The sequence below is a fragment of the Ochlerotatus camptorhynchus genome, unplaced genomic scaffold (genome assembly GCF_037179485.1).
Source record: "Ochlerotatus camptorhynchus isolate MF236.1 unplaced genomic scaffold, CSIRO-AGI_Acam_v1.1 ptg000124l, whole genome shotgun sequence".
NCBI classification, from domain to species: Eukaryota; Metazoa; Arthropoda; class Insecta; order Diptera; family Culicidae; genus Ochlerotatus; species Ochlerotatus camptorhynchus.
In genome coordinates, this window is record NW_027040614.1 from 81,185 (window position 1) to 108,216 (window position 27,032).

The following is a 27,032-nucleotide window of genomic DNA, read 5'->3' on the forward strand; positions in this document are numbered from 1 at the left end:
TAGGGAAGTTCCTTCCAGATCCTCAGAAAAGTCTTTCTTTTACGGGAACTACTTCCCATAATTGCAGGGAAGTTCTTCCCTGAACTTTAAAGATATTCTTCAGAGAACTTTAAAGAAGTACGTCCTAAAACTTTAGGAACATTTTCAGAAGGAGTTCAGGGATGTTCTTCCCAGTACTTTAAGGAAGTTCTTCCCAGATCTTCAGAAAAGTCCTTCCTACAAGTTCAGGGAACTACTTCCCACAATTCCAGGAAACTTCTTCCCTGAACTTCAAAGAAATTTTTGTTTCCTAGAACTTTTGGTAAATTTTCCCACGACTTCATTTCTTCCCTGAACTTAGAGAATGTTCTTTCCAATACTTTAGGGAAGCTCTTCCCAGATCCTCTGAAAAGTCCTTCCTACAGGGAATTACTTCCCACAATTCCAGGGAAGTTCTTCCCTTAACTTTAAATAAATTCTTCAGAGAACTTTAAGGCAGTACTTTGTAGAATTTTTGGAAAATTTTCAGAAGATATTCAATTATGTTCTTCCCAGTACTTTAGAGAAGTTCTTCCCAGATTATCTGAAAAGTCCCTTCTACAGGGAATTACTTCCCACAATTCCAGGGAAGTTGTTCCCTGAACTTTAGAGAACTTTGAGGAAGTACTTCCTAGAGCTTTAGGAAAATTTTCCCACGACTTCAGGGATGTTCTTCCCAGAAATTTGGGGAATTTCTTCCCTGAACTTAAGGAATGTTCTTCCCATTACTTTAAGGAAGTTCTTCCCAAATCCTCAGAAAAGTCCTTCCTACTACTTCTCACAATTCCAGGGAAGTTCTTCCTAGAACTTTAAAGAAATTCTTCAGAGAACATTAAGGAAGTACTTTCCAGAACTTTTGGTAAATTTTCCCACGACTTCAGGGATGTTCTTCCCAGTACTTTAAGGAATTTCTTCCCTGGACTTGAGAAATGTTCTTCCCAGCACTTTAGGGAAGTTCTTCCCAGATCCAAAGAAAAGTCCTTCCTACAAGTTCAGGGAACTACTTCCCACAATTCCAGGGAATGTTCTTCCCAGAGCTTTAGGGAATTTCTTCCTAGAACTTAAGGAATGTTCCTCCCAGTAGTTTAGGAAAGTTCCTTCCAGATCATCAGAAAAGTTTTCCTACAAGTTCAAGGAACTACTTCCCATAATTCCAGGGAAATTTTTCCCTGAACTTTAAATGAATTCTTCAGAAAACTTCAAGGAAGTACTTCCTAGAGCTTTAGGAACATTTTCAGAAGGAATTCAGGGATGTTAAACCCAGTACTTTAAGAAAGTTCTTCCCAGATCCTCAGAAAAGTCCTTTCTACAAGTTCAGGGAACTACTTCTCACAATTCCAAGGAAATTCTTCCCTGAATTTTATGGAAATTCTACAGAGAACTTTAAAGAAGTACTTCCTAAAACTTTTAGACAATTTTCAGAACAAATGGTTCTTCCCAATACTTTAAGGAAGTTCTTTTCAGATCCTCAGAAAAGTCCCTCCTACAAGTTCAAAGAATTACTTCCCACAATTCCAGCGAAATTCTTCCCTGAACTTTAAATAAATTCTTCAGAAAACTTAAAGGAATTGCTTCCCAGATCTTAAGAAAATTTCTTCGTTGAACTTAAGGAATGTTCTTCCCAGTACTTTAGGAAAGTTATTCCCAGATCCTCAGAAAATTCCTTCCGACAAGTTCAGAGAATTACTTCGCACAATTCCAGGGAAGTTCTTCCCTGAACTTTAAAGAAATTTTTCAAAGAACTTCAAGGAAGTGCTTCCTAGAACCTTAGGTAAATTTTCCCACGACTTCAGGGATGTTCGTCCCAAAACTTTAGAAAATGTCTTCCCTGAACTTAAGGAATGTTCTTCCCAGTACTTTAGGGAAGTTCTTCCCAGGTGGCGTTCGGGTGTAAAGCCAAAATCATGAAACTCAATCTCACCACAGTTTGGTGAGATTTGCAGCTGGTGAGTTTTGTTAGCTTTATATTCCGAGCTGCGATAGCACAGCTTGCAATTTCAACCGCAGTTATTTGCTTGTTGATTTTTGTCCACGAAAATCAAGCGTGATCTTGTTCTTTGATGAGATTTAATTTTTTGATAGTTTTCCCAACACTCATTCCTGGGAAGTTCTTCTCTGAGCTTTAAAAAATTCTTCAAAGAACTTGAATTATCCTGACGTTCAAACCAAATCCGATCTTCAGCAAAGTTGCAGCTGAAAAAAATATCACTTTACCACATATACCATAAACTTTCCGCAGATCATTATAGATCCCATAGTAATTCCCATATACACTTCAAAGGGCAAGTGCAGTATGAGTTCGCATCCAAATGATTTCAAATTTTGGGAAAATATTACCAGGACCTGATTTGGATTCGATTAAGCTTAGTGGAGCAAAATTAATATTTTGAACCGCTCTAGTGTTTTATACCCTGGACAGACTATGGTTTATATCATGTAATATAGGCTGTCTTGCAATGAGCACTCATACAGTGAAAACTAGATGTATGAGTGCTCATTGCAAGACAGCTTATATTACATGATATAAGCCATAGTCTGTCCAGGGTATTAGACTGTTCCCGTACTAGCTTTTTTGCTTTTGCTGTTCAGGATATTACTTTTGCTTTTGCTTTTTTGCTGTTCAGAATATTACAGAAAAGTAAGTACTGGAACATACCCATTTTCGTAAACAGAACTTCGGGATTGAATGAAAAACCTACTGTGAACTGCAACTGCACCGAGGGGGGCGACACATCTAAATCTCAATTCTAAATGCTCAACAAATCTCACACTAGCGAATCATTTTTGCAGGAAATCTTCACAATCATCATCAATCTTCTTTCTATCTACTCAGCGTGCGCGCAGTTAACCACAGCAAAACACGTTTTATCCTGCATCGTTGATAGAGTCGTACCCCTCGAACTGCACCAATAATTTTACTAATTTTGTTCTGTTCATGGAAATTGTAGTTTCAGTACCATGATTTCAGATTTATAAAATCAAACTAAAATTCGTTGTGCATAATGAAGATTTAAAACTAAACTCAAACTCAAACTCAAAATCCCCAATCAACCAAATTTAAAGCTTCAGATTAAGCCGCTTTAAATTCCTCCCCCGTTCACTCCACAACACTCGAGCACAGAAAAAAGAAGCTCAATTTTCGATCACTCTCGTCGATGTCATTTCATCATCGACGAAAATTTATAGCCGAATGGCATTTAATTCCGCCCCAATCCCATCCAACCGCTCAGCCATCCATCCATTCATCCCAGCGCTTCCAACTAATTCCGCTTACCGCGACTTGACAACTATATTGGCTCCAGTGTGATGTTGTGCTTCCGTTTCCCTCAAGCCTTCCAGCCGAGTTGATGCCCCATCAATCACCATGGAAATGGATCGTCATCAACATTTTATGTTCATTCGGTAGGACTAGCAAAAAACAAACAAAAGCACGCAAAAAATCCCAATGCCTACTGGCATTCGCTGGCAGAATTTGTAAATCTTTGGTAGATTTTCACTCTGTTGAAGCACAGAGTGTGTGGGAAAAAAATATGGTGACATCCCAGTAGCCGGGGGAATTTGTAACAACACCGACCGCTGTTGACCGACGTGATTTCCCGTGAAGAACAATGCTATTTGGTGCTACTTCAGCACCTGTGGTCCCGTTCTAGCAGCAGAATAGGCACGTGAAATATCAAGAACTCTAAAATGGGTCAAACGGTCAAGGACTCCCACGTCCGGTTCGGAAATTGCCGTTGCAATTTGGGTCGTCATGTTACAGAGAAGGGAAAGTCGAGCACAACAGGAAACTAATGGAAAAAGACTGTGTTGAATCAGCTGCCCACCTGGGCTGGTTCGGGGAAAATGCTTAACGAATCGGAAAGACTTTCAAACGGCGGAAGTTCTGCTTCGGTTCCACAGGAACGGACGTGCATATCTTGCTAGTTCCTTCCAGGCATACATACAAGAGGCAAGCGCATACCGTTGGGAGAAATCATCAGTCGTTGCTGAGTCTGAATGTGCACAGTTAGATTATTTTACAGGAGGCAGTATTTTTTACGGGGTTTTTGAATTGCGGAAAAAGTCGGTAAACATTCAATCGACCGTTATCCGTCAGGAATCAATGAAATCGACCAATTTTATTTTATACGATTGAATGGGGAACTAAGTCGATACATGTTTGGAATAAAGTTTATCATTTTGAATTTCCTACAGTTCGTGTAGATTTTTGTTTTACAGGCTCAATCGCGTTAAATTTACGGAGCTGATATTCCATTGTTTGTAGTTTAACAAGAATAACTTAATAATACGTCTAGTAAGGGTTGCACCGATTACTCGCGGTTAATATGTAGATTAATGCTTTTATTACCGAGCAGGTGAGGTTTGAAATTGTTGCTGCCCTTTTGCTTCACCGGCGAAATTGAGTTCACTCCGCCAAAGCCAGAGGTAGATTCCAAGTCCGATAGTGTTCTGCATGCAATTTTGCATTCTCACTGGTCGCAATCGTGACCAACCGTATAGGAAAATAACTAGGCAGCAAGTCATGCAATCCAATGCCGATGGGTGGGTGGGTGTTTGATATTTCCATCCCACCACTGGCAGTTGAGTCAGTCAGTGGTTACTATGTCCGTTTCGGTGAACAAAGTTATAAAATTGCGATTTGCCAGATGGGCTCCTGAGCTGGGAAAGCTTCCTGAGTTGCCATGGAAGGGATTACCGCCGGAAAACGGACGCTAAAATATGAAGTTGCATCACTGTATGAACACTACGATATGTTTAAAATTCCGCTGGAAAGTTGCAAATTACTCTTGAATGTGTAATGAACCGCATTACTTGAGAAAGGGAAAGAGTTGCACAGTAAGGCACACCATGACTCACTTATTGATACTGTTTGGCACCCATGCACAGTGGTCCAGAATGCAGATTTAGGTGGAATGATATGTTTTGAGCCTGAAATTGAAACTTTAGACTAAAAGTCTCTTCTACAAAGTTGTTTTTTATAGTTAGGCCCTTATTTTTATGACAATGAATTCTAGGGTGGTTCTTATTATCATTAAAATCATAAATCTAACTTTTTTGTTTGAATAAATTAAGGTATACATTCTCATGAAAGTCATCTTCTAAAAACTTTTGAAACACGTTAAGACGAATGTTTAATAGCGAAATTTGTTGTCTGTATCTCTTTTAATAAAAAAGATATACCCAAATATAGTAAAAAATATGAATAAATTCAAATTGATTTTATACGAGTTTAAAAAATAACGTACCTCCAATTTTTTAATATTATTGAGAATAACACACGTCCTTTCAAATGCCGTAAAAAACTTTTTTTTTGTTTGCCCCAACCAGAGATATTAACATTTGAAAAGTGCACATTTTTAGTATAAAAACGTCAATAACTCTTGATCGACGAAAGATATTAACAAGCTTTCTGCAGCAAAAATTTGCGCCTTTTAAAGTCATTTGAAGACACCTTTGCTGAAAAATTTAAAATAAGAAAACTAGAGCAAAATAACTGTTTTTGAGCGCCACCCTAACTCAATTCAAGAAAATAGCTCTAAATCGGTCAATTTAAGAGATACAAAAAAGTTGTTTTCTACAAGGTTGCTTGAAATTAGCTCAGCTTTGCAACTTTGCTGAAGAATGTATACCTAAATTTATTCAAACAAAAAAAATAGATTTATGATTTTAATGATAATAAGAACCACCCTAGAATTAATTGTCATAAAAATAAGGGCCCAGCTATAAAAAAACAACTTTGTAGAAGAGACTTTTAGTCTAAAGTTTCAATTTCAGGCTCAAAACATATCATTCCACCTAAATCTGCATTCTGGACCACTGTGCCATGGTTAGAAATTGTCATGATCTTAGAAGTGAATGGCAACACTGCCTGCCGGATGTTTATAAATGCAATTCTTGCAAGTTGAAACAAAATAGCAAATTTTCGCCTAGTGGAATATGTACTACTGGATTCCCTAAAATCGAGATGGATTCCCCTTGAAAACCTTCAACAGCATCCTAAAGTCTGTCCGAATCTATAATTCAATCCGTGCTATCCAGACCAGGGCAATCACTAATCATAAACATCGTATGCACAACACCACCATTTTGGAATCCATGTTATAATCATCCATTTTAAATAGGCAGACTCAGGAGGCTGGCAACTCCATATCGGTCCTATACGTTCGACAGTAGGCAACATCACGGGCCTTATTTAAATACGGCCCGCCTGACGGATACATGGTGGAAAGGGACGGAAAAATCTTGTTACAAGCAGAAAGACAAGAGCAGATGATAGCATCAAAAACATGGCTGCCAGTCAGGCCCCTGGGCAGACTCAAACAATTTATATTTTGAATCAAATTATTTCGTTGTTTTATTTAAAATAAACAAAATCATTCGAAATAACAATGACATAGTAATAAGATGTTGTTTGTTTCGAACAAAAGCTGATTTGAATTCAACCATTCTTTTTCAGGTAGTGTTTAACAATTCTCGTTTACTTTTTCGAAGGGCAAACTCCTTCGAAATACACTGAAAATCAGAGCTTGAGAAAACTCCGTCAAAATTCTCCTTTCGTTGGCTTCATCTTCACCGAAATCGTATAATATCTGTTGAAAACTTGAGAAAAATCAGTCGAAATACACTGGAACATACGTTGACAGCATCTAAAATCTCAACCATAATCGTGTGGTACCTCTTCCGACGAGACCTTTAGCAATCTCCGTTGAAATCCATTAGAATGTTGATTGAAGGCATCAGAAATCTCCACCGAAATCTATTGGAACCGCCTTCATCGAGAATGTCAGAAAACTTGCTGAAATCCAATGGAACTTTCGTGGCAGCATCTGTAATCTCAACCGGAATCAAGTGAAACCGCCGCCGTAGAGAACGTCAGAAAAAAATCCGCTGGGCCCTTAGTTGGAAGCATCGCAAATCTCCACCGGAATCAACTGGAACCTCCTGCACACATACTTGCCATTCTCCTCTGTGAGAGACAAGAGCTAACATTCTAATCTTCTCGCTCTGTTCGTTCTAGAAAGAGCACTACATGCAGTCTATTATTCACTACACCCTTAAGCTGGGTTTAGATTAGGCAAGTCAAATGTTCAACTCAGTTGAATTCAATTGGCTTGAAAAGTTGGGCCTGGTTCAACTTTTTTCAATTCAAGTGAGTTGATCAAGTCAGTTGAATGACATGGTTTACACGTTCAATTCGCGTTCAAGTCAGTTGAATTCAACTGAGTTGATCATTTGACTTGCCTAGTCTAAACTCAGCTTTACTGTGTGTGTAGTTTTTGGAATGAACTGCGCGGTGAGATTAGATCACTCTACACTGGTGGAAACTAGTGAGCGACATAAGAGCTCAAGAACACTCTGCAGTGAACTCACAAAAGCTCACTCCAGAGAACACTGAAGTGGGAGAACTGGTTGGTGGTTGGTCCTCTGGATATAGAGCAAGTGCAATTGTGCAAAATCAACACACTCGTCATCGCTAATACAGGTAGCTTTGATGAATGCGTGTCATCCTTGTGCTTTATTCGTGTGGAAGACACCGACCTTTCTTGGAGATTTACAGTTACCTGAAATTTCACCATGGGAATAAAGAGTTATAGTTTCTGCTGAGGACAAAGGAGAGGTAATAATAAATAGGGATCTATGCTCTGGCATGGAATTACGGGTGTCTTGTGTGTTTTTTACTGTGCCGCAACCCAAGTGGATTTTTTTTATTTATAAAAACGCTTCGCGTGCTGCTATCGCTATTGGGCAGCGATGGCAAAGCGAAATTAACGTGTTTGGCAACTTTTATTTAAATTTCTCATTTTATGAAAACTCTTAAATTGATCATACAACAATCTTCCTTGCATGTTTCCGAAGCAGTGAAATTGGAATGGTGCATATGAATTGCTATAGGTAAAATTAAAGAACATACAGACCCCATTTAAAACATTTTTGGTGATTCCCAAAACTGCCCTTTTCAGCAAATTGACGTTGTTCTAGATACTTTTCACTATGAGCCTTATGGATATGACAAGTAATTTTATTAGGCACTGGAGCATCTCCTCCTATCACTTGCTCTTCTGGAGCACTAATGCCACTATCTTCCGCTTCTTGCTTATGCTTGATTAGTAAATGTCGTGACAAATTGAACGTAGAATCACATTTAATTGGTTTACCAGCCTAATCACACAATGAACACCAAGATAAGAAAAGCTCATTGCCGTCACTATTTATCATTTTTTTCTTATTGAAAATTTGCTGGACAACATCTACCATTTTTCTTTATTCGGCCAGTTTTTCTTATTTGTCAATTACATGCTCAGACCAAATTTACAACAGACATGCACGACTAGGGTAACCATATCAAAAACATGATTTAGGAGGACATTTCATTTGAGGTTTGGAGATTATTGACAATGATTACTTCTCTTAACATTAAAGTACGACAATGAGTTTTTATCAATCGTTTTAATTGATGCGCTATTAAAGGGTGATACGGTCAAAATTTGGTCAATATCAACTTGACGTATTTCTTTCAATTTTGTATTTAAAAAACCTGAACACCCCTCATTTTGAAGGTGTGTGTGTGTAGAATGTTGCTCCTATTTTGATTTTGGAATTCACTCTTCAGTTGTCAAAATGCCGTCCAAGCAAGAAGAGCAGCGTATCAAAATTTTGCTCGCGCATCGTGAAAATCCGAGCTACTCGCACGCAAAGTTGGCAAAATCGCTAAAAGTTGCCAAATCAACCGTTACAAATGTAATTAAAGTGTTCGGGGAACGTTTGTCGACAGCCAGGAAGTCTGGATCGGGGGGAAATCGAAAACCGGAAGCCGCTGAGACGACAAAGAGAGTTGCCGGTAGTTTCAAGCGAAACCCTAACCTCTCTCTCCGAGATGCCGCAAATAAGCTGGGTGTATCGTCTACAACCGTGCATTGAGCCAAAAAACGAGCCGGACTATCGACTTACAAGAAGGTAGTGACTCCAAATCGCGATGATAAACAAAATACGACGGCCAAAGCGCGATCCCGGAGGCTGTACACGACGATGCTGACGAAGTTTGACTGCGTGGTAATGGACGACGAAACCTACGTCAAAGCCGACTACAAGCAGCTTCCGGGACAGAAGTTTTATACGGCAAAAGGAAGGGGAAAGGTAGCAAATGTTTTCAAGCACATGAAACTGTCAAAGTTCGCAAAGAAATATCTGTTTTGGCAAGCCATCTGTACCTGTGGCTTGAAAAGCAGCATTTTCATAGCTTCCGGGACTGTCAACCAAGAAATTTACGTGAAAGAGTGTTTGAATAAACGTCTGCTGCCTTTCCTGAAGAAACACGGTTGTTCCGTACTGTTTTGGCCGGATTTGGCATCTTGCCATTACGGTAAAAAGGCCATGGAGTGGTACGCCGCCAACAACGTGCAGGTGGTTCCCAAGGACAAGAACCGTCCCAACACGCCAGAGCTCCGCCCAATTGAGAAATACTGGGCTATTGTCAAGCAGAACCTAAAGCAGACTAAAAAAACTGCTAAGGGCGAGCAGCAGTTCAAGGCAAACTGGCTTTCTGCGGCGAAGAAGGTGGACAAGGTGGCTGTACAAAATCTGATGGCAGGGGTCAAGCGTAAGGCCCGGCAATTCGGATTTGGAAAAGCGGAAGCCTAACTGAATATTTTTCCTGAATTTTATACTAATTGAACTTGAAAAAGAAATTTAATTTGATTTTTTTAAATAAACGATTTCACCGATTTACACGCGTTTTCCCTTGACCAAATTTTGACCGTATCACCCTTTATAAAATTCATGATTTACAAAGGTTCAATTGATATTGTTCATTTGTAGTAGTTACCAATTCAATTCATCTTCTCGTTATACTTCTTAAAAAGGTATCAAACTAGCCTTCATAATTCATTTTTGATACGTGAAAATGATCTAATCTACCTGATTTGCATGATAACTAAAGCTTTAAAGCTTTAAAACCATCCCAACTTTTATCATGCACAAAAATCAGAATACATGTAATCGCTGATTGAAACCAAAATGGAACATTTAAGCAGTCTGTTAATTTTACCATAGATTCAGCATAGGATTCTAAGGCCGCTGCCATAGTGAGAGCGAAGAGGCGCGCTTAGCGTTCTATACAAAAGAATTCTCAGAATGGCAGCGGCCTAAGCAAATCAAGGGTAACTATTCAAATCGGCGCATCTGCTTCTGTAAACAATCTCTTCAATCGAAGATTTGTCTTAACTGCTAACTCACCCACGCAAACAAACACCATCATCAGGTAGGGAAAACTTTCGCCTACTAGATAGTGAGCTTGCAGTTACCACAAATCATCGATTGAAGTGATTGTTTACAAAATCAGTTACGTTCACTTGAATAGTTATGCTTGAAATACCTAAAATCCCATAGAACCAGAACGTCAAAATCAAACACATGTTGGATTCAATCTGTGAGGCTGTTTTCCATTTGGTGAATTTTAACATAAATTTGACAGATAGAACATTTTCAAATAAATCTGCTATTGCTACTTTAATTTTTAGAAATTTCAATTATTATCAATTACAGCTCCTAGTCCTATCAGTAGGTTCATTTTGTTCTTAATATGCTTGTACCAATATAATGCTTCAACAGCGCTCAAACCTATGCTTTAAAGAGTGGGCTCATTCCCACTGCGTCCTAGCAAGAAGTACGGTCGACTTAGTTCGCGCTCCGCTATTTTGGAAGTTTTCTCGATATTCACTTGATTTAAATTATCAGTTTTTCTCGCTTAGTGTTTCCTGACATAGTTCCCAGTTAAACAATTAACTAAAAGTGAGTTTTTTTCTGAGAAGAAAGTGTGTTTTCGGCATCATCGGAAGGAAAATTGTTTTGGCGATTGCCAATTCGCCAACCATTTTGCGCACCATCGGTGCGTGGTAACGCATACCTGCACACGGATCATCGTCATCGAGTGTCAGCATCTGCCTCCGCATTTACACCGCTCATCTATCATCGTGTGTTCAGCTGAGTGCCGACCCTCATACAAGCACACACAAACGAAGACCGCCCGCACACGCGGATCGAAGATCATCCACGCTGCGCGTCGCTCCGCTGCTGCTGTTTAAACGCTCGGTGGTAGTAGTATAGGAGTATCAGATAAGTTTTTGTTCTTGTTTCTCTCTTTCGCCCATCTGTTAAATTTTAAGTTTGTGTTCTGTGTTTGTAGTTTTTTTTTGTGTATTGTGTCCGAGTGATTATCGTTTCAGTGGTAGAGCGTTTTTCGCTCCCACTAGTACGGCAAAATGGACATTTTGTCGCAAGACGAAATGGACGTTTTGTCGGAAGATGACACCACTTTGCCACGCGATGGCAAGAAGGGTCGAAAACGTACGTCATCTCAGAAGAAAGATGATGTCATCCCTGGTTCATCGTCTCAGTCTGGCAAAGAACAGGCTCAGATAAACCCCCGATCGCGAGCCTATCCAGATGACTCGACTGGCCCATGGGTTGTCTACTTTCAGCCCAGAAACAAACCTTTGAATGTAATGCAAATTACGAATGATCTGACGAAGCGATACTCGGCCGTGACTGAAATCACGAAGGTTAGGCACAATAAACTTCGTGTCTCCGTCTCTAACCTGAAGCAGGCTAACGAGATTGCTGCCTCCCAGCTCTTCACGCTCGAGTATAGAGTTTACATCCCAGCTCGTGATGTGGAGATCGAAGGTGTGGTCACCGAAGCGAGTCTGACCCCCGAGATCTTGGAGAAGCAGGCGGTTGGCCGTTTCAAGAACCGTTTGCTTCCCCCGGTGAAGATACTGGATGTCCAAAAACTGGGCTCAGTATCTGTCAGCGAGGGTAAAAAGAGTTTTACCCCCACAGACTCGTTCCGTGTGACCTTTTCTGGTTCAGCCCTTCCTCACTACATCGAGCTGGGAAAACTTCGACTACCTGTGCGCTTGTTCGTTCCCCGGGTCATGAACTGCCAAAACTGTAAGCAGTTGGGACATACGGCGTCCCACTGTGGCAGCAAGGCACGCTGTTCCAAATGCGGGGAGAAGCACGAGGATGGCGCCTGCACAGTCACTGCACCAAAATGCGTGTACTGTAAGGGAACTCCTCATGGTATCTCGTCATGCCCGGTGTACAAACAACGCGGGGAGAAATTACAACGCTCACTTAAGGAACGTTCCCGGCAGTCTTTTGCAGAAATGCTTAAGACGGCCACGCCATCGACCAACGACAAAAATCCCTTTTCTCTTTTGTCAGATGACGAGACTGACTCTGACTTGGCTGAGGAGGGAACTTCTTTCCTTTTTTCAGCACGGAAACGAAAACGCATCCGTTCGCGGAAAGTTGAGAATGAAGAACCTCAAATCAGCTTGCCCAAATCAAGGAGTGGTGGAAAAAAGGAAGTTTCTACTCCTCCTGGATTCAGAAGAACTGACTATACCCAGGATTTTCCACCTCTCCCGGGGACATCCAAAACCCCTGATGTCCCATTTTTAAGAACAGAAGCCCCTTCTTCATCTGGGTTGTTCTCATTTGATAAAATTGTGGACGATATCCTCAAGTACCTGAATATTTCTGATCCTCTGAAAAGCATTGTTCTGGCAATGCTTCCTACTGTGAAGACCCTCTTAAAGCAATTGACTTTGAAATGGCCCCTCCTTGCAGCAATCATTTCCTTCGATGGATAATTTTCCAAACGAGGTCGGGGATTTGATCACTATTCTACAGTGGAATTGTCGAAGTCTTATTCCTAAATTAGACTCTTTTAAGTTTTTAGTTCACAATAATGATTGTGATGCATTTGCTCTTTGTGAAACTTGGCTCTCTTCAGATATTGATCTTCCTTTTTATGATTTTAACATTATTCGACTGGATCGTGAGGATTCGCGTGGAGGAGGGGTACTTTTGGGGATCAAAAAGTGCCATTCCTTCTATAGAGTGAATCTTCCACAATTTCCAGGTATTGAAGTTATCGCATGTCAGGCTATTTTTAAAGGTAAGAGCCTTTGTATTGCTTCTGTTTATATTCCTCCTAGAGCCGTTGTTAATCGAAAACAACTTTCAGATATATGTTCGGTACTTCCTGCTCCACGGTTGATCATGGGAGATTTTAATTCCCACGGTACAGGCTGGGGGGAACTGTATGATGACAACCGTTCTACTTTTATATATGACCTCTGTGATAACTTCAATATGACAATACTTAACAATGGAGAAGTAACACGTTTGGCTGGACCATCCTCGAATGGAAGTAAATTAGACCTCACACTTTGTTCTAACTCATTATCGTTGGATTGCACGTGGAATGTGATCCAAGATCCCCACGGTAGTGATCACTTGCCGATCAAAATTTCGATTGCCAGTGGGTTCAATCCGTCGGAATCCGTTAACGTCGCGTACGACCTCACCCGTAATATCGATTGGACAACGTTCAAGACCGCGATAGAGGAAGCCGTGTCGTCGGTAGAAGGGCTTCCACCGTTGGAGGAATATAACTTCCTCTCCAATCTGATCTTGGACAGCGCGCTTCGAGCTCAAACTCGGTCGGTTCCTGGAACGTCTTTGCGTAGGAAACCTCCTTCCCCTTGGTGGGACCACCAATGCACAGAGGTTTATCGTAAAAAGTCCGACGCGTTTAAGCTTTTCCGGAAACGTGGAACACCCGTGTATTTCGAAGCGTACTCGACTCTTGAACGCGAACTCAAAAGCCTCATCAAAGCCAAGAAACGCGGATACTGGCGGCAATTCGTGGACGGATTATCGCGCGAAACGTCGATGAATACGCTGTGGAATGCGGCGCGAAGGATGCGTAACCGGTCTTCAAACAACGAGAGCGAGGAGTACTCAGATCGTTGGATTCTTAAGTTCGCACGAAAAGTATGTCCTGATTCCGTGCCGGCACGGATGATTCCTCGCGAAACGACGAATTCGGTAGACGAGATCAGCCAGCCTTTTTCAATGCTGGAGCTCTCACTCGCGCTCCTTTCGTGTGGCAATTCGGCTCCGGGGGCTGATAGAATCAAGTTCAACTTGTTGAAGAACCTCCCAGACGTCGCTAAGAGGCGCATGTTGAACTTGTTTTGTCAGTTCCTAGAGCTCAATATTGTTCCGGATGATTGGAGGCAAGTGAGAGTTATAGCCATTAAAAAGCCTGGAAAACCGGCTTCAGATCATAACTCGTATCGTCCCATTGCGATGTTATCGTGCATTCGAAAATTGTTGGAGAAAATGATCCTTTTTCGCTTGGACAAATGGGTTGAGACGAACCACCTACTCTCAGATACTCAATTTGGTTTCCGTAGGGGCAAGGGAACGAACGACTGTCTCGCGTTGCTTTCCACCGAAATTCAGTTGGCTTTTGCTAAAAAAGAGCAAATGGCTTCTGTGTTCTTGGATATTAAGGGGGCTTTTGATTCAGTATCGGTTGAGGTCCTTTCAGACAAACTCCACGCATGTGGCCTTTCTCCATTAATTAATAACTTTTTGTACAATTTGCTGTCAGAGAAACATATGAGCTTTTCTCATGGAAACTCTACAGCTTCTCGATTTAGTTACATGGGCCTCCCCCAGGGCTCATGTTTAAGCCCCCTTTTGTATAATTTCTACGTCAGAGAAATTGACAATTGTCTAAGTGACAACTGCACGCTGAGACAACTTGCAGATGACGGAGTTGTGTCTATGACAGGGCCCAGAGAGGCCGACCTGCAAGGACCCTTACAGGATACCTTAGACAATTTGTCTACTTGGGCTATTCAGCTAGGTATCGAATTCTCCACGGAGAAAACTGAGTTGGTCGTTTTTTCTAGGAAGCATAGCCCAGCACAACCGAAGCTTCAACTTTTGGGTAAACCGATCACTCATTCCATGTGTTTTAAATATCTCGGGGTCTGGTTCGATTCCAAATGCACCTGGAGATCCCACATTGAGTATCTGAGACGAAAATGCCAACTAAGGATCAATTTCCTTCGATCAATTACCGGAACGTGGTGGGGAGCCCATCCACAAGATCTTCTGACGTTGTACCGGACAACGATTTTATCGGTTTTAGAGTACGGTAGTTTTTGCTTCCAGTCGGCGGCTAAAACGCACATCATCAAACTGGAACGGATCCAGTATCGCTGTCTTCGTATCGCGTTAGGATGCATGCACTCGACTCATACGATGAGTCTCGAAGTGTTAGCGGGCATGTTGCCACTATCTGATCGGTTTTCGGAATTATCCCTCAGGCTCCTCACCCGTTGTGAAATTATGAACCCACTGGTGATTGCAAACTTTGAGAAGCTTCTTGAGCTAAACCCCCAAACTCGTTTTATGACATTGTACTACGTGTACATAACACAGGATGTCAGCCCTTCACAGCATAATCCTCATCGTGTATGCTTCTCTGACTTCGGCAATTCAGTTAGTTTTGATTTATCTATGACGCGGGAGATTCGTGGGATCCCAGAACATCATCGTTCCATGATTGTTCCGTCAATTTACGCTGCAAAGTTTGGCCAAGTTGATTCCGCAAGATCGTTCTTCACAGATGGATCACTAATAGAGTCGTCCGCTGGTTTTGGTATTTTTAACGAAATTCATAGCGCCTCTCGAATGCTTCAAGCTCCTTGTTCCGTATATGTTGCTGAACTGGCGGCAATACACTATACGCTAGAAACGATCGCCTCACTTGCACCAGATCACTATTTTATTTTTACGGATAGTCTCAGTTCTTTCGAGGCTATTCGATCCATGAGGCCGGTAAAGCACTCCTCGTATTTTCTCATGAAAATACGAGAGCTTTTAAGTGCTTTATCTTTAAGATCTTTTGTCATCACCTTTGCATGGGTCCCATCTCATTGCTCGATTCCGGGCAATGAGATGGCGGACTCACTTGCTAAGGTGGGCGCTATGGAAGGCGATATTTACGATCGACAAATCGCCTACAACGAATTTTTCTTCATTTATCGTCAACAGTCACTCGTCAGCTGGCAGAATAAGTGGAGTGAAGGGAGTTTGGGACGATGGCTATATTCGATCATCCCTAAGGTGTCGAAGAGTCCTTGGTTCAAGGGGTTGGATGTGGGTCGAGACTTCATTCGTATGATGTCTCGCCTCATGTCCAATCACTATTCGTTAAACGCTCACTTGTTCCGTGTTGGGCTGGGAGACAGCAATCTCTGTGAATGTGGACAAGGTTACCAAGACGCCGATCACATCCTTTGGTCTTGTGCTGAGCATCGTGGAGTCAGATCTGAGCTGTGCGATTCCCTTCGGGCTCGAGGTAGACAACCTAATGTTCCAGTTCGGGATATTTTGGCTAGACGTGATCTGGAGTTTATGAAACTCATATATGTTTACTTTAAGAATACTAACCTTAGATTGTAAGTTTGATTAACCTTGTGTTTAGTTTGTGTATTGTGCGTGTAGTTTTTTTAATGTTTGTTTTCAAGATGAATAGAAATTAGTTCATGTTTTAGGATTAATTAAATATTTGTATCGAAAACCACATTTCAAACCTCCCTCTCCCTTTTCCCATCCAAAAAAATTGTAAATCTCCACTAACCTCGAGACAACCGCGAGTATCCGGTCCAGCTCCTTTAACTTATATATAATATAAGACATCAATAATGTATAACGAAAATGATAATTCGGCTCTGTAAAGTTTATTCGATTGAGCCTGTACAAATAAAGTAATTAATAAAAAAAAAAAAGAGTGGGCTCTGCAGTGAAGTCTCTTGAGAGGTAAACCCCCGATAGCTTTAAGGTGACTGAATTCAAGAGCACTTTAATTTATTTTCTCTAGAGAGAGTGATTTTAGTTTTCACCACAGAAGTTCTCAATAAGCACTCTCTCACACTTGGATTGTCGTGCTCTCCCGTAAACGTGGTGATTTGCTCGCATGAGTTGCAATGCATACATCCTCAGAGGAGGCAAAATATACGTACGTTAGAGCCGCATTTGGGTGAAATTACATCACTGCCTGGTGAAGAGAACGTCAGAAAAATATACTGGAACTTTCGTTGTTAGCATCCGGAATCGAGTGGAACCTGCTTCGTTGAGCACGTCAACAACATTTTCTGGAAATTTCTTTGGCATCATCGAAAACCTCCACCGGAATCGGCTAGAATCACCTCCGTCGTGTTAGAGTATCAATCCCTTGACCGTATTTTATACGCTCTACTGTACTAACAGGTACCAACATACAGACACTTACCTGTCATGTTACATGTCATGAAAAAGAAATGTCGAGTGTGGAATAAATAACTACGTTTTTCACTTGTTCTAACTAATTCCGGTTTTACACAGTTTATTTCGTTATTACCCATCCGAAACCTCTTTAGGTTGTGGGCCCCGGACGTTTCAGATGTTGTAATTATCGCGGAAAGTGTTTTGGTGCAGTGATGGAGGAAGAAGGACGAAATGAACGCTATCACCTGGCGCTGTTTGACGGCTCGAACTACACAGCATGGAAATACCGTATGCAGGTGCTACTTGAGGAACACGAACTGCTGGAGTGTATTCAAATGGAAGCTGCTGACGTCGAGGAGTTCAAGATGAAACAAGAGAAGAAAAAATTGCGGACGAAGTGGCTTAAGAAGCAGCGAAAGTGCAAGTCGATGCTGATCTCCCGGATTCATGATTCGATACGGAATACGTTCAGGACAAGCCAAACAAGACGGTTTGGGATGCTCTGAAACAGGTGTTTGAACGTCGGAGCATAGCCAGTCGTATGCATTTGAAGCGACAAATGCTGAGCTTGCGTTATAACGGTGGTTTATTGCAAGAGTATTTTTTGCGATTTGACCGTCTCGTTAGAGACTATCGCGGTACGGGTGCTGAAATGGAGGAACTGGACGTTATTTGTCATCTCTTGTTGACATTAGGACCATCCTTTTCCACCGTGGTCACGGCTTTGGAGACTATGCCGGAGCAGAACCTGAAAATGGAATTCGTGAAATGTCGATTGTTGGATGAAGAGATCAAACAACAGGGAATAAATGTCGATCAAGGCACCTCGAAAAGCGACCAAGCAGCTTTTTCGGGCCCGAAATATGTGAAGAAGAAGTCGTTCAAATGTTTTAGTTGCAAATAAGAAGGACATAAACTTTCAGATTGTCCTGCGAAGAAGAAGGGAAACGTGAAGAAGAATGAAAAACAGAAACTGAATCCGAACGCACACGTCGCTGAACAGAACGAAGTTTGTTTTGTTGGAGTAACTGAAACTGAGTGCGCGGAGGGATCGATGCTGGAGTGGTATATTGATTCGAGATGTTCTGACCACCTCGTGAATGATCGATCGTTGTTCGATGACTTGAAACGCTTGAAACGTCCGGTTGAGATTGCTATCGCGAAAGACGGCGAGTCTGTGTTGGCTGAGCATGCCGGAACTGTAAAAGTGTTCTCTCGTGTTGGTGGAAATTATGTCGAGTGTACCGCTAAGAACGTTTTGTACGTACCGAACTACGATGTAATCTGTTTTCGGTGATGAGGGTCGACCAAGCTGGCATGCGAGTGGTTTACGAGGCTGGTGAAATGAAGATATGCAGTGATTCGAAACTTGTCGCAACCGGTGAACGATCTGGAAAGCTATATCGGCTGGATCTGTTCAGATGCGAGAACAGTAAGAATGCGTCGGTGTTGTTGTGCGGGCGTATTCCGAAGAATTTGGAACTCTGGCACCGTCGGTTCGGTCACTTGAACCCAAAGAACCCAGAAGTTATGTCAAGCAGAACTTGTGACGGGGATGAAATTGAGCAGTGGTAAGCAGGGCAGAAGCATTATCGTCTGTGAACCGTGCGTGATTGGGAAGCAAACTAGGAAACCGTTTGCAATGCGCAAAGATAGAATATCGTCGCGAGTTCTTGAGCTTAAACACTCTGACGTGTGTGGGCCCATATCCCCGGTCGGTTTGAACGGTGAAAAATATTTTGTTACATTTATTGACGACTGGAGTCACTTTGCCATGGTGTTTTTAATCCAGACGAAGGATGAAGTGTTCGAATATTTTAAGATTTACGAAGCACTTGTGACGTCGAAGTTCAATCAGAAGATATGCCGGCTTCGCTGTGATAATGGCGGAGAGTACAAGAGCCGGGAGTTCGAAAAATTCTGTAAGGAGAAAGGCATACGAGTGGAGTGGACGGTTCCGTACACCCCGGAACAGAACGGAGTGAGTGAGCGGTTAAACCGCACTCTAGTTGAAAAAGCTCGGTCAATGTTGGAAGACTCCAAAGTGAATCGGCGATTTGCGGGCCGTTCTTGCTTTGGCCAATCGGAATAATATGGAAGTCCACCAGATGGACGTATGCACGGCTTTCCTGAACGGAACTTTAAATGAAGAGATCTTCATGGTACAGCCATAAGGGTTTGAAGAAGGAAAAGATTTGGTTTGCCGTCTGGAGAAGTCGATATACGGACTCAAGCAATCGTCATGAGCATGGAATAACCGTTTCCATAATTTTGTAACCGGTCGTTTGGGCTTCAAGCGAAGTGATAGTGATCAATGCTTGTATACACGAAAGTTCGGTAAGGAGATGATGATTCTTGTACTGTACGTCGACGATGTGGTGATTGCGAGCAGCTCGTTGAAGACAGTTGAAGCCGTGAAGAAGTGTCTTTCCAGAGAATTCGAGATGACAGATGTGGGCAGGATCAGCTGTTTTCTAGGAATACAGATCGAACGCAATATGACGGCTGGTGTGACAAAGTTTAGTCAACGCCAGTACCTGGAAGAGCTGTTGAAGAGATTCCGAATGGAGGATTGCAAACCAGTCAATACTCCTATCGAAGTGCGATTGAAGTTGCCGAAGGGTGAAGAAGAAAAGCAAACTGTGAAGCCTAATATACGCCTCCCTGACGACTAGACCGGATTTAGCTGCAGCTGTCAACTTCTTCAGTCAATATCAAAGCTGCCCCACCGGTGATCATTGGACTCATTTGAAGAGGATCTTGCGGTATATCAAGGGAACGCTTGACTGGAGTTTAGTGTTCAGAAGGGATCAGGATGCACCATTGTTGGAAGTGTTCAGCGATGCAGACTGGGCTAACGATCCGGCTGATCGACGATCTGTAAGCGGTGGTATATTCAAGATCTTCGGTTGCACTGTCGAGACAACAGTGGCGTTGTCCTCGACAGAAGCGAAGTTGACGGCTTTGTGCAATGTGGCGTGTCACGCAATATGGCTAACTAAAGTTCTGAAGGATCTGGGATTGGAGTCGGAGAAACCGGTAGTTTTTCACGAAGACAATCAGTCGACAATACGTGTTTCGGAGGATTCCAAGGACCATGGCCGTCTCAAGCACATTGATGTGAAGTATAATTTTCTACGCGATTTGGTGATGCAGAACAGGATCTGTTTGAAGTATCTTCGGTCGGAGGATCAGCCAGCAGATTTGATGACAAAGGGCCTCTCGAAGCAGGCTTTCCGGCGACACAGTACCAGTATTGGGTTGGCAGGTTCCGGAGATTGAGAGAGGGTGTTAGAGTATCAATCCCTATTTTATACGCTCTACTGTACCAACAGGTACCAACATACAGACACTTAACTGTCATGTTAAATGTCATGAAAAAGAAATGTCGAGTGTGGAATAAATAACTACGTTTTTCACGTGTTCTAACAAATTCCGGTTTTACAGAGTTTATTTCGTTATTACCCATCTAAACTAAAAAGTTTCAAGTGGAAAATTTGGTTAATTAATTAAAATAAACCGTAAAATTTGCTTATATCAAACCGATTTTTTTCCTTGATTTGTTTTCCGTGTTGAGTACTGTTGGAAATTTGGATACACCACTGAGCGTAAAAGTGAATGAAAGGTTACGTGCACTGCTGCCAGCTCCCCTATGTGTTTAATTCAATCTTTGCTAAACCTTTTTATTTGGATCGTTAAAGCCCTTCTAGTTTAGTTTATTAAGTTTTTGATATTTATTCACTCCTAAAAGCATCAACTCATCTAAGTTGATGAGTTAAACTTCGTATTTGATTTTATCACTAATCTTAAATTAATTGCTAGATGCAATACATCTGGCAACGCTTGTTCAATGATACTTTTATACCCCGTTCACATTACAGCCTATATCACGTAATAAAGGCCGTCTTGCAATGAGCACTCATACATAGGATTTACAGTGAAAACTAGATAAATGAGTGCTCATTGCAAGACAGCGTATATCACGTGATATACGCTGTAATGTGAACGTGATATACGCTGTAATGTACGTTCGTTAGCTGAAGTCCACGCAATTTTCTTGGAGTTTTATTTTCTTCACCAAGAGATTTGAAAAGCAGTTTTTATTAATGCAATTTCAAAAGCTGATAAACATAACGAAGCAGATCTCCTAATTAACATTTTCCCATCCAGTCACAATCAAAAGCCCTACTTGAGCATAATTTATCAGGGGAATGCTACTTCCCATTTTTGACTAGGTATATCTGCACTCGTATTTCACAGAGGACCAACCAAGGACCAAAAATCTTCAAAGCAATTCTGCCACACATTTTTGGAAATGAGCATTCACAGGTCCTATACATCCAACGCTCTCATGTGTCGCACGCTCGATGAATGAAGATGAGATATTTTACGACAGGGTAATAAAAATGTTACTTACCTTAGCAAATAAGCTAATGGATGCTTTCAACGGTCCCCGGACTGTTTTTGAGATGCAGAAGCAACAGCAGCTATGCATTCTACTTTTCAGCGGGACAGAGTGAACGCGGGTTAGTTTTGCTTTTCCTCTCAGTTTGGGTGACAGCACTACAATTTCAAGCTCTATTTGGTGAATAAAGCAACGGTTTTACAAATAATAGAATTATTCACTGTTCCTAAACTATTGTCAGCTGTCAATACTGCACACATATTTGAAGATACTCAAGGTAAGAACACGAACACGCTAAATATAAAACGAACAATTGAGCAATTTATTTGATCTCATGCTCTATAAAGATTGGCTGCGAAAGCAAAACAATCTCGAGCAAATATTGAAACCGATAAACAATGACTGTGTCAATAAATATATCGCAAACTAACATTGCCAAAAGGTGAATTTTATCCCTCCATGATGGTGGTACCTTTTTGTTTGAGTGGGCGAACTATCAGTTTCGAATAACTGACGTTTGAAGTCATTGTTTACAAAAACAGGTCGATTTGAAAATTTGCTCGTGAAATGATTTTAACATAAAGTGCCTTTGCACTAAACGTGACAAATTTTGCAAAACGCAAACGTCACGAAGCTTAAACTTTTGTTCCAGCAACCAAACCCACATTTACAACAGCAGAACAGCGGGCCCGATTTTGTGGCACCAGTACTAAACCAAAGCGCGCTACTCTAGCGCAGACATAGGAAGACCCAGACGCGATCCTTCCAGACCCGACTCCGACGATGATGCTAAATTGACGTGTGGTGCTGCCACCTACAATTACCTACGTTCCGTTGGATACACACCGCTCATTTCCAAGGAATATCATTTCTTTGCTGGCATTCTAATTTTAGAAAGCACTCCGTCTCCGTCGTGCAAGGTGCCGATTATGAGACAGTACTCTTCCATGCATGGCCTACTACTATCGCCACTCCTGCTGTTCTTCGGGTGGTTTGACATGACGTCCTACGCTCCCATCTAGCAGAAGACACGCAGGCAGATAAAATCTTGTTTATCATTAGAGGATATACAAACGAAACACACCCACATACACACAAGCCTACCCCAGCTTGGCTTTGGCCAGGGGCGTTTTCTTTGTATTTAGGACCGTCACCGGGCGAACTGCTGACCGAACGTGCTGAACAAGAAGCTTGTGTATGCCTTTCGTCGCCCCGTTCCAGGTTCCAGTCCCGTCACCAGGCGGCGATCCTGACCTTTCACCGAGTTTCAGGGTTGAACAAACGAAGAAGCAGCTCCATATACAAAAGGATACGGCGATACGTGTCCTAAATTCGGGATTTGGATTTTTCTTCTCGAGCTTGTGGCTGTGTGAGGTTATGAATATGCCCGGATCTCAATGGAATGGGTTATAATTATATCCGCTGCTGTCAATATGGCCTTTCAGCTCGGTCATAATATGCCCATTACCGCCGAGAGGGTTATGATCCTGAGTTAAGATAATTAAGAGCCTGATGTTGGTGTGTACGGTTTAATTAGGACGCTACGACGGGGCTCGCAATGTGATTATATTTGTTTTTCCTTTCCGGAAGCCGTTGACCTTTCTGTGGAGGAAGTAATTCAGATTGAGTGTCGTTTCCTTCGACGAAACAAGAAACACTTGCGTCTCCACCCGAAGAATATCTTCACAGTGACGTAAATGAAATTGCTTTGCCAACGTGAAAGTTGTTCATTCCACATTTTTTTTTAAATCATGCTTTTCTTTTTCCATTTACAGATCCCTCACAAAGCGTCAGAACTCGAAACAGCATCCAACCGACAACCGATCGATCGAATTCCATTTGAACTCCGTTCCATCGACCATTTGCGTTTGTAAACAGATGTGACTAGGTACATTATTAGGTTCCATCAAACCACATTGTCGCACTAATGGCTCCCGAAAGGGATGGGCAGCAACCGTTCGTTCGTTGTGTGGTGTTTTGATAGCTAACTCTCAACAACAACAATGCCACTAACAGCCAATCGTAGTAGGCGACTGGGGGAAGATTTTGAAATTCATATGTTTGTGATCCAATCGGAATGGTTATTTTGCGTTGCATGTATGCAAATCGACGGTAAATCATCCGGTCCAAGTGTTCCATGAAGTGCAATGTGTCACAATGTGTGCAAACATGGCCAACTACGTCAATAGTGATAGTGGAACAGTGCATAATCTCCCGGTTGTGGTTTGTGTGTTTTAGATGCGGGGTTAAAATCGTGATTCGATCCTATTCCGTAGGGAATTTTTAACCCTGCAATTTCCGCTTGTTTCAGATAAATCCCAGCAATTTATTCGACGACGACGACGACGACGGAAATGAATCACGAAAGTGTCACCGCTGATCAAACACGCGATTTACCGGCGTCGGCTGCCAGCACTATCGAAGGGCAAGATAAAAGTTAAATTTCAGTGATCCAATATCCAAACATCATCGGGGTGCGATACGTGACAGTGCATGCATTTGTCCTGGACGAGCGGGTGGGGGTTGAATTCGAACCAGTTTCCAGTGGATGGTGCTGGAACCGGATGCGCAGCTGACTAAACATAACCTCCAAACGTTGGCGTTGGCGGTGGTGTTTCGGTGGTGACAGCGGCCAAGTCGCAGAAGCAGAAGAAGAAAAAAGTGTAGTGAATAATTTCCGTTTTCCCAACGATCAGAGAAAAATCATACAAACATGTCACTCACGGTGCGGATCAACAAATTTCAACTCCCGAAGGCGAAGACCAACCTGCTCGGGCGGGTTGAGTTCAGGGGTAAGTGCGAGGAAAATAATTGTTTACCGTTTTTGCTTTTGCGCTGCAACTTTTCAAGCAGCGGAAAAGTTGTGATAATCCCGGTTTAATTACAGCTTTTGGGAAATATGTTTACGTATGACTTATTATTGATTACAGCGGAGCAGTTTCCAGCGCAAAATGAATGAATATCTGACTTTCGCAAGCATTGTTTGAATTTTTTAATTAATTTACCAGGGAAGCAAAAATACCGCCAGATGACAAAATGACAAGCGATCAACGTGCCCGAATAATAAATCTATGTCAGAATAGGAAAGTAATTGTATGGGAGGGAGAAGCAGATAGCATACACGGAATTAAAATCATTGAAATCAAATCAAAATAGGCGTAGCCTGTTTTGCTTTGAGGATGTTGTGATTGTTTCAATGATGAGGCAAAAGAACGTAAGAATTCCTTAAGCACTTATGAATTTTTGCCTCAAGAAATCGGTATGCATTTACGCAAGGTTTCAATACCGCCTTGTGTATTCTTGTTCAACTGTAAGAAAAGCATTATCAAACTGCTTGGCTCCCAATGAGGTTCGTGACAGCTTGATTCTGGCTCCTTTTGATGTTCATATTTTTCGAGTCTGATTCTCCCAGGTTATGAACGATATAGGGATAATCTGAAATCTGGAAAAACCCACTTTATCAATGATCACCCTCAATGATATGGCTGGCATCAAGGCGAGTGAACGTTCAATAAAAATTAACTCTTAAATAACAATAATTTATCATGCTCCTGAAAAGAACCATTTTATCGTGATGGTTGAGTAATGCTGAGCTATTGGGGTGTTCAATACAGATGAGCCTGGTGACCTGTATGTTGTTTGGAACGAGGGTGACGCGCTTGGCATAGATAGCCCACAGCGACTCACGACGAGCTACTGAATCCGATCAGTAGCGGTGCGGCTTCTTCCTCGTTCTTCGCTCATGTGGGCTGCAGCTTGCGGGCAGCCTTTCGTTGTGTACTCTAGAACAATATTCAACGCCACGCACCGCAAGCACTGCTGTTGCTGTTGCTGCTGATGATGACGTCCAACCGGACACCACCACACACGACGAGACCGGATGGAATCCTATTTTGAAATCTGTGTTAAGTGGACCCTATATGACAGTTTGTATTGGCAATAATCGTATTGTCAATACATTTTATATTGACGTCAATACATCCGTATTGACAATATTTCTGCATTCACATCATCAATATTATTGTCAATACTTGTAAGTATTGACAATATTTCTTACCGTGTGGGTTTCGCTTTAGGGAAAGCGCTTTTTGCAGGAATTGGTTTCAGGAGAAACATACAAAAACAGGGATGCCATAAGATAATCCTCATTTCTCTGCTTGATCGTCTTCGGTCTTTTTCGCAGACTTGTAATCAATGGATCTGAGGATAGCAATAACAGGTTCAGGATGTCTTTTTTTTTTAACTCTTTATTTGTTCCAAATTCAAAATAAATTACATTTCATTTTTAACCTAGGTGCTCCAGTTACTACAGTAACTTACCAGCCTTAATTGTTATGATATATATCTAAGTGTTTTTACATTGTTCCTGTCTGTTTTTTAAACCTGCATGTCAGTATAACAATTGATAGCTTAAAACTAAAAAACTAAAACTAAATCTTATCTAAGTATAAAGGGAATTAATCGTTGCAATTGAGGATTGTAACGATTTTTGCCGAAATTTTTAATTATTTTGTTGGACATTTGTGCTAAAGTCTCAACATTCGAAATTCTATGTACTTCGGTAGTACTGTACCAGGGAGGCAACTTCAAAATCATCTTCAGAATTTTGTTCTGAATCCTTTGAAGTGCTTTTTTCCTGGTAGTGCAACAACTAGACCATATTGGCACAGCGTAAAGCATGGCCGGTCTAAAAACTTGTTTAAATATTAGAAGTTTATTCGTCAGGCAAAGTTTGGATTTCCTGTTAATAAGAGGATACAAACATTTTATATATTTGTTACATTTGGCTTGAATGCCCTCAATGTGATCTTTAAAAGTTAATTTATGGTCAAGTATTAATCCAAGATATTTCACTTGGTTTGACCAGGAAATTGGAACTCCGTTCATAGTGACTATGTGACTACTACTAGGTTTCAAAAAGGAAGCCCTGGGCTTATGTGGAAATATTATAAGTTGAGTTTTGGAAGCGTTGGGAGAAATCTTCCATTTATGTAAATAAGAAGAGAAGATATCTAAACTTTTCTGAAGTCTGCTGCAAATAACACGAAGACTTCTTCCTTTAGCGGAAATGCCTGTGTCATCAGCGAACAAAGATTTGTGGCAACCCTGAGGCAAATCAGGGAGGTCCGAAGTGAAAATGTTATACAATATAGGCCCAAGAATGCTACCCTGAGGAACTCCTGCTCTAACAGGTAGTCGATTAGATTTGGAATTTTGATAATTTACCTGCAGAGTTCTGTCAGTTAAATAATTTTGAACTAATTTCATAATGTAAAGTGGAAAATTAAACTTTTTCAATTTAGCAATCAAACCTTCATGCTAAACACTGTCGAATGCTTTTTCTATGTCTAGAAGAGCAACTCCAGTTGAGTGGCCTTCAGATTTGTTTGAACGAATTAAATTGGTAACTCTCAAGAGTTGATGAGTAGTTGAATGCCCATGGCGAAATCCAAACTGCTCATCTGCAAAA

At 41.5% G+C, this 27,032-nt stretch overlaps 1 protein-coding gene across 2 annotated transcripts in view; it reads left to right on the forward strand.

The window, feature by feature from the left end:
• Positions 1-23,667: 23,667 nt before the first annotated feature.
• LOC135699975 (otoferlin-like) overlaps positions 23,668-27,032 on the forward strand; it is a 144,147-nt gene continuing 140,782 nt past the window's right edge. For both annotated transcript variants that reach the window (XM_065220307.1, XM_065220308.1), the window contains exon 1: positions 23,668-24,354. In XM_065220307.1, the coding sequence (XP_065076379.1) occupies positions 24,276-24,354 (79 nt within the window). In that variant the 5' untranslated portion in view covers positions 23,668-24,275. The remainder of the gene's footprint in view (positions 24,355-27,032) is intronic.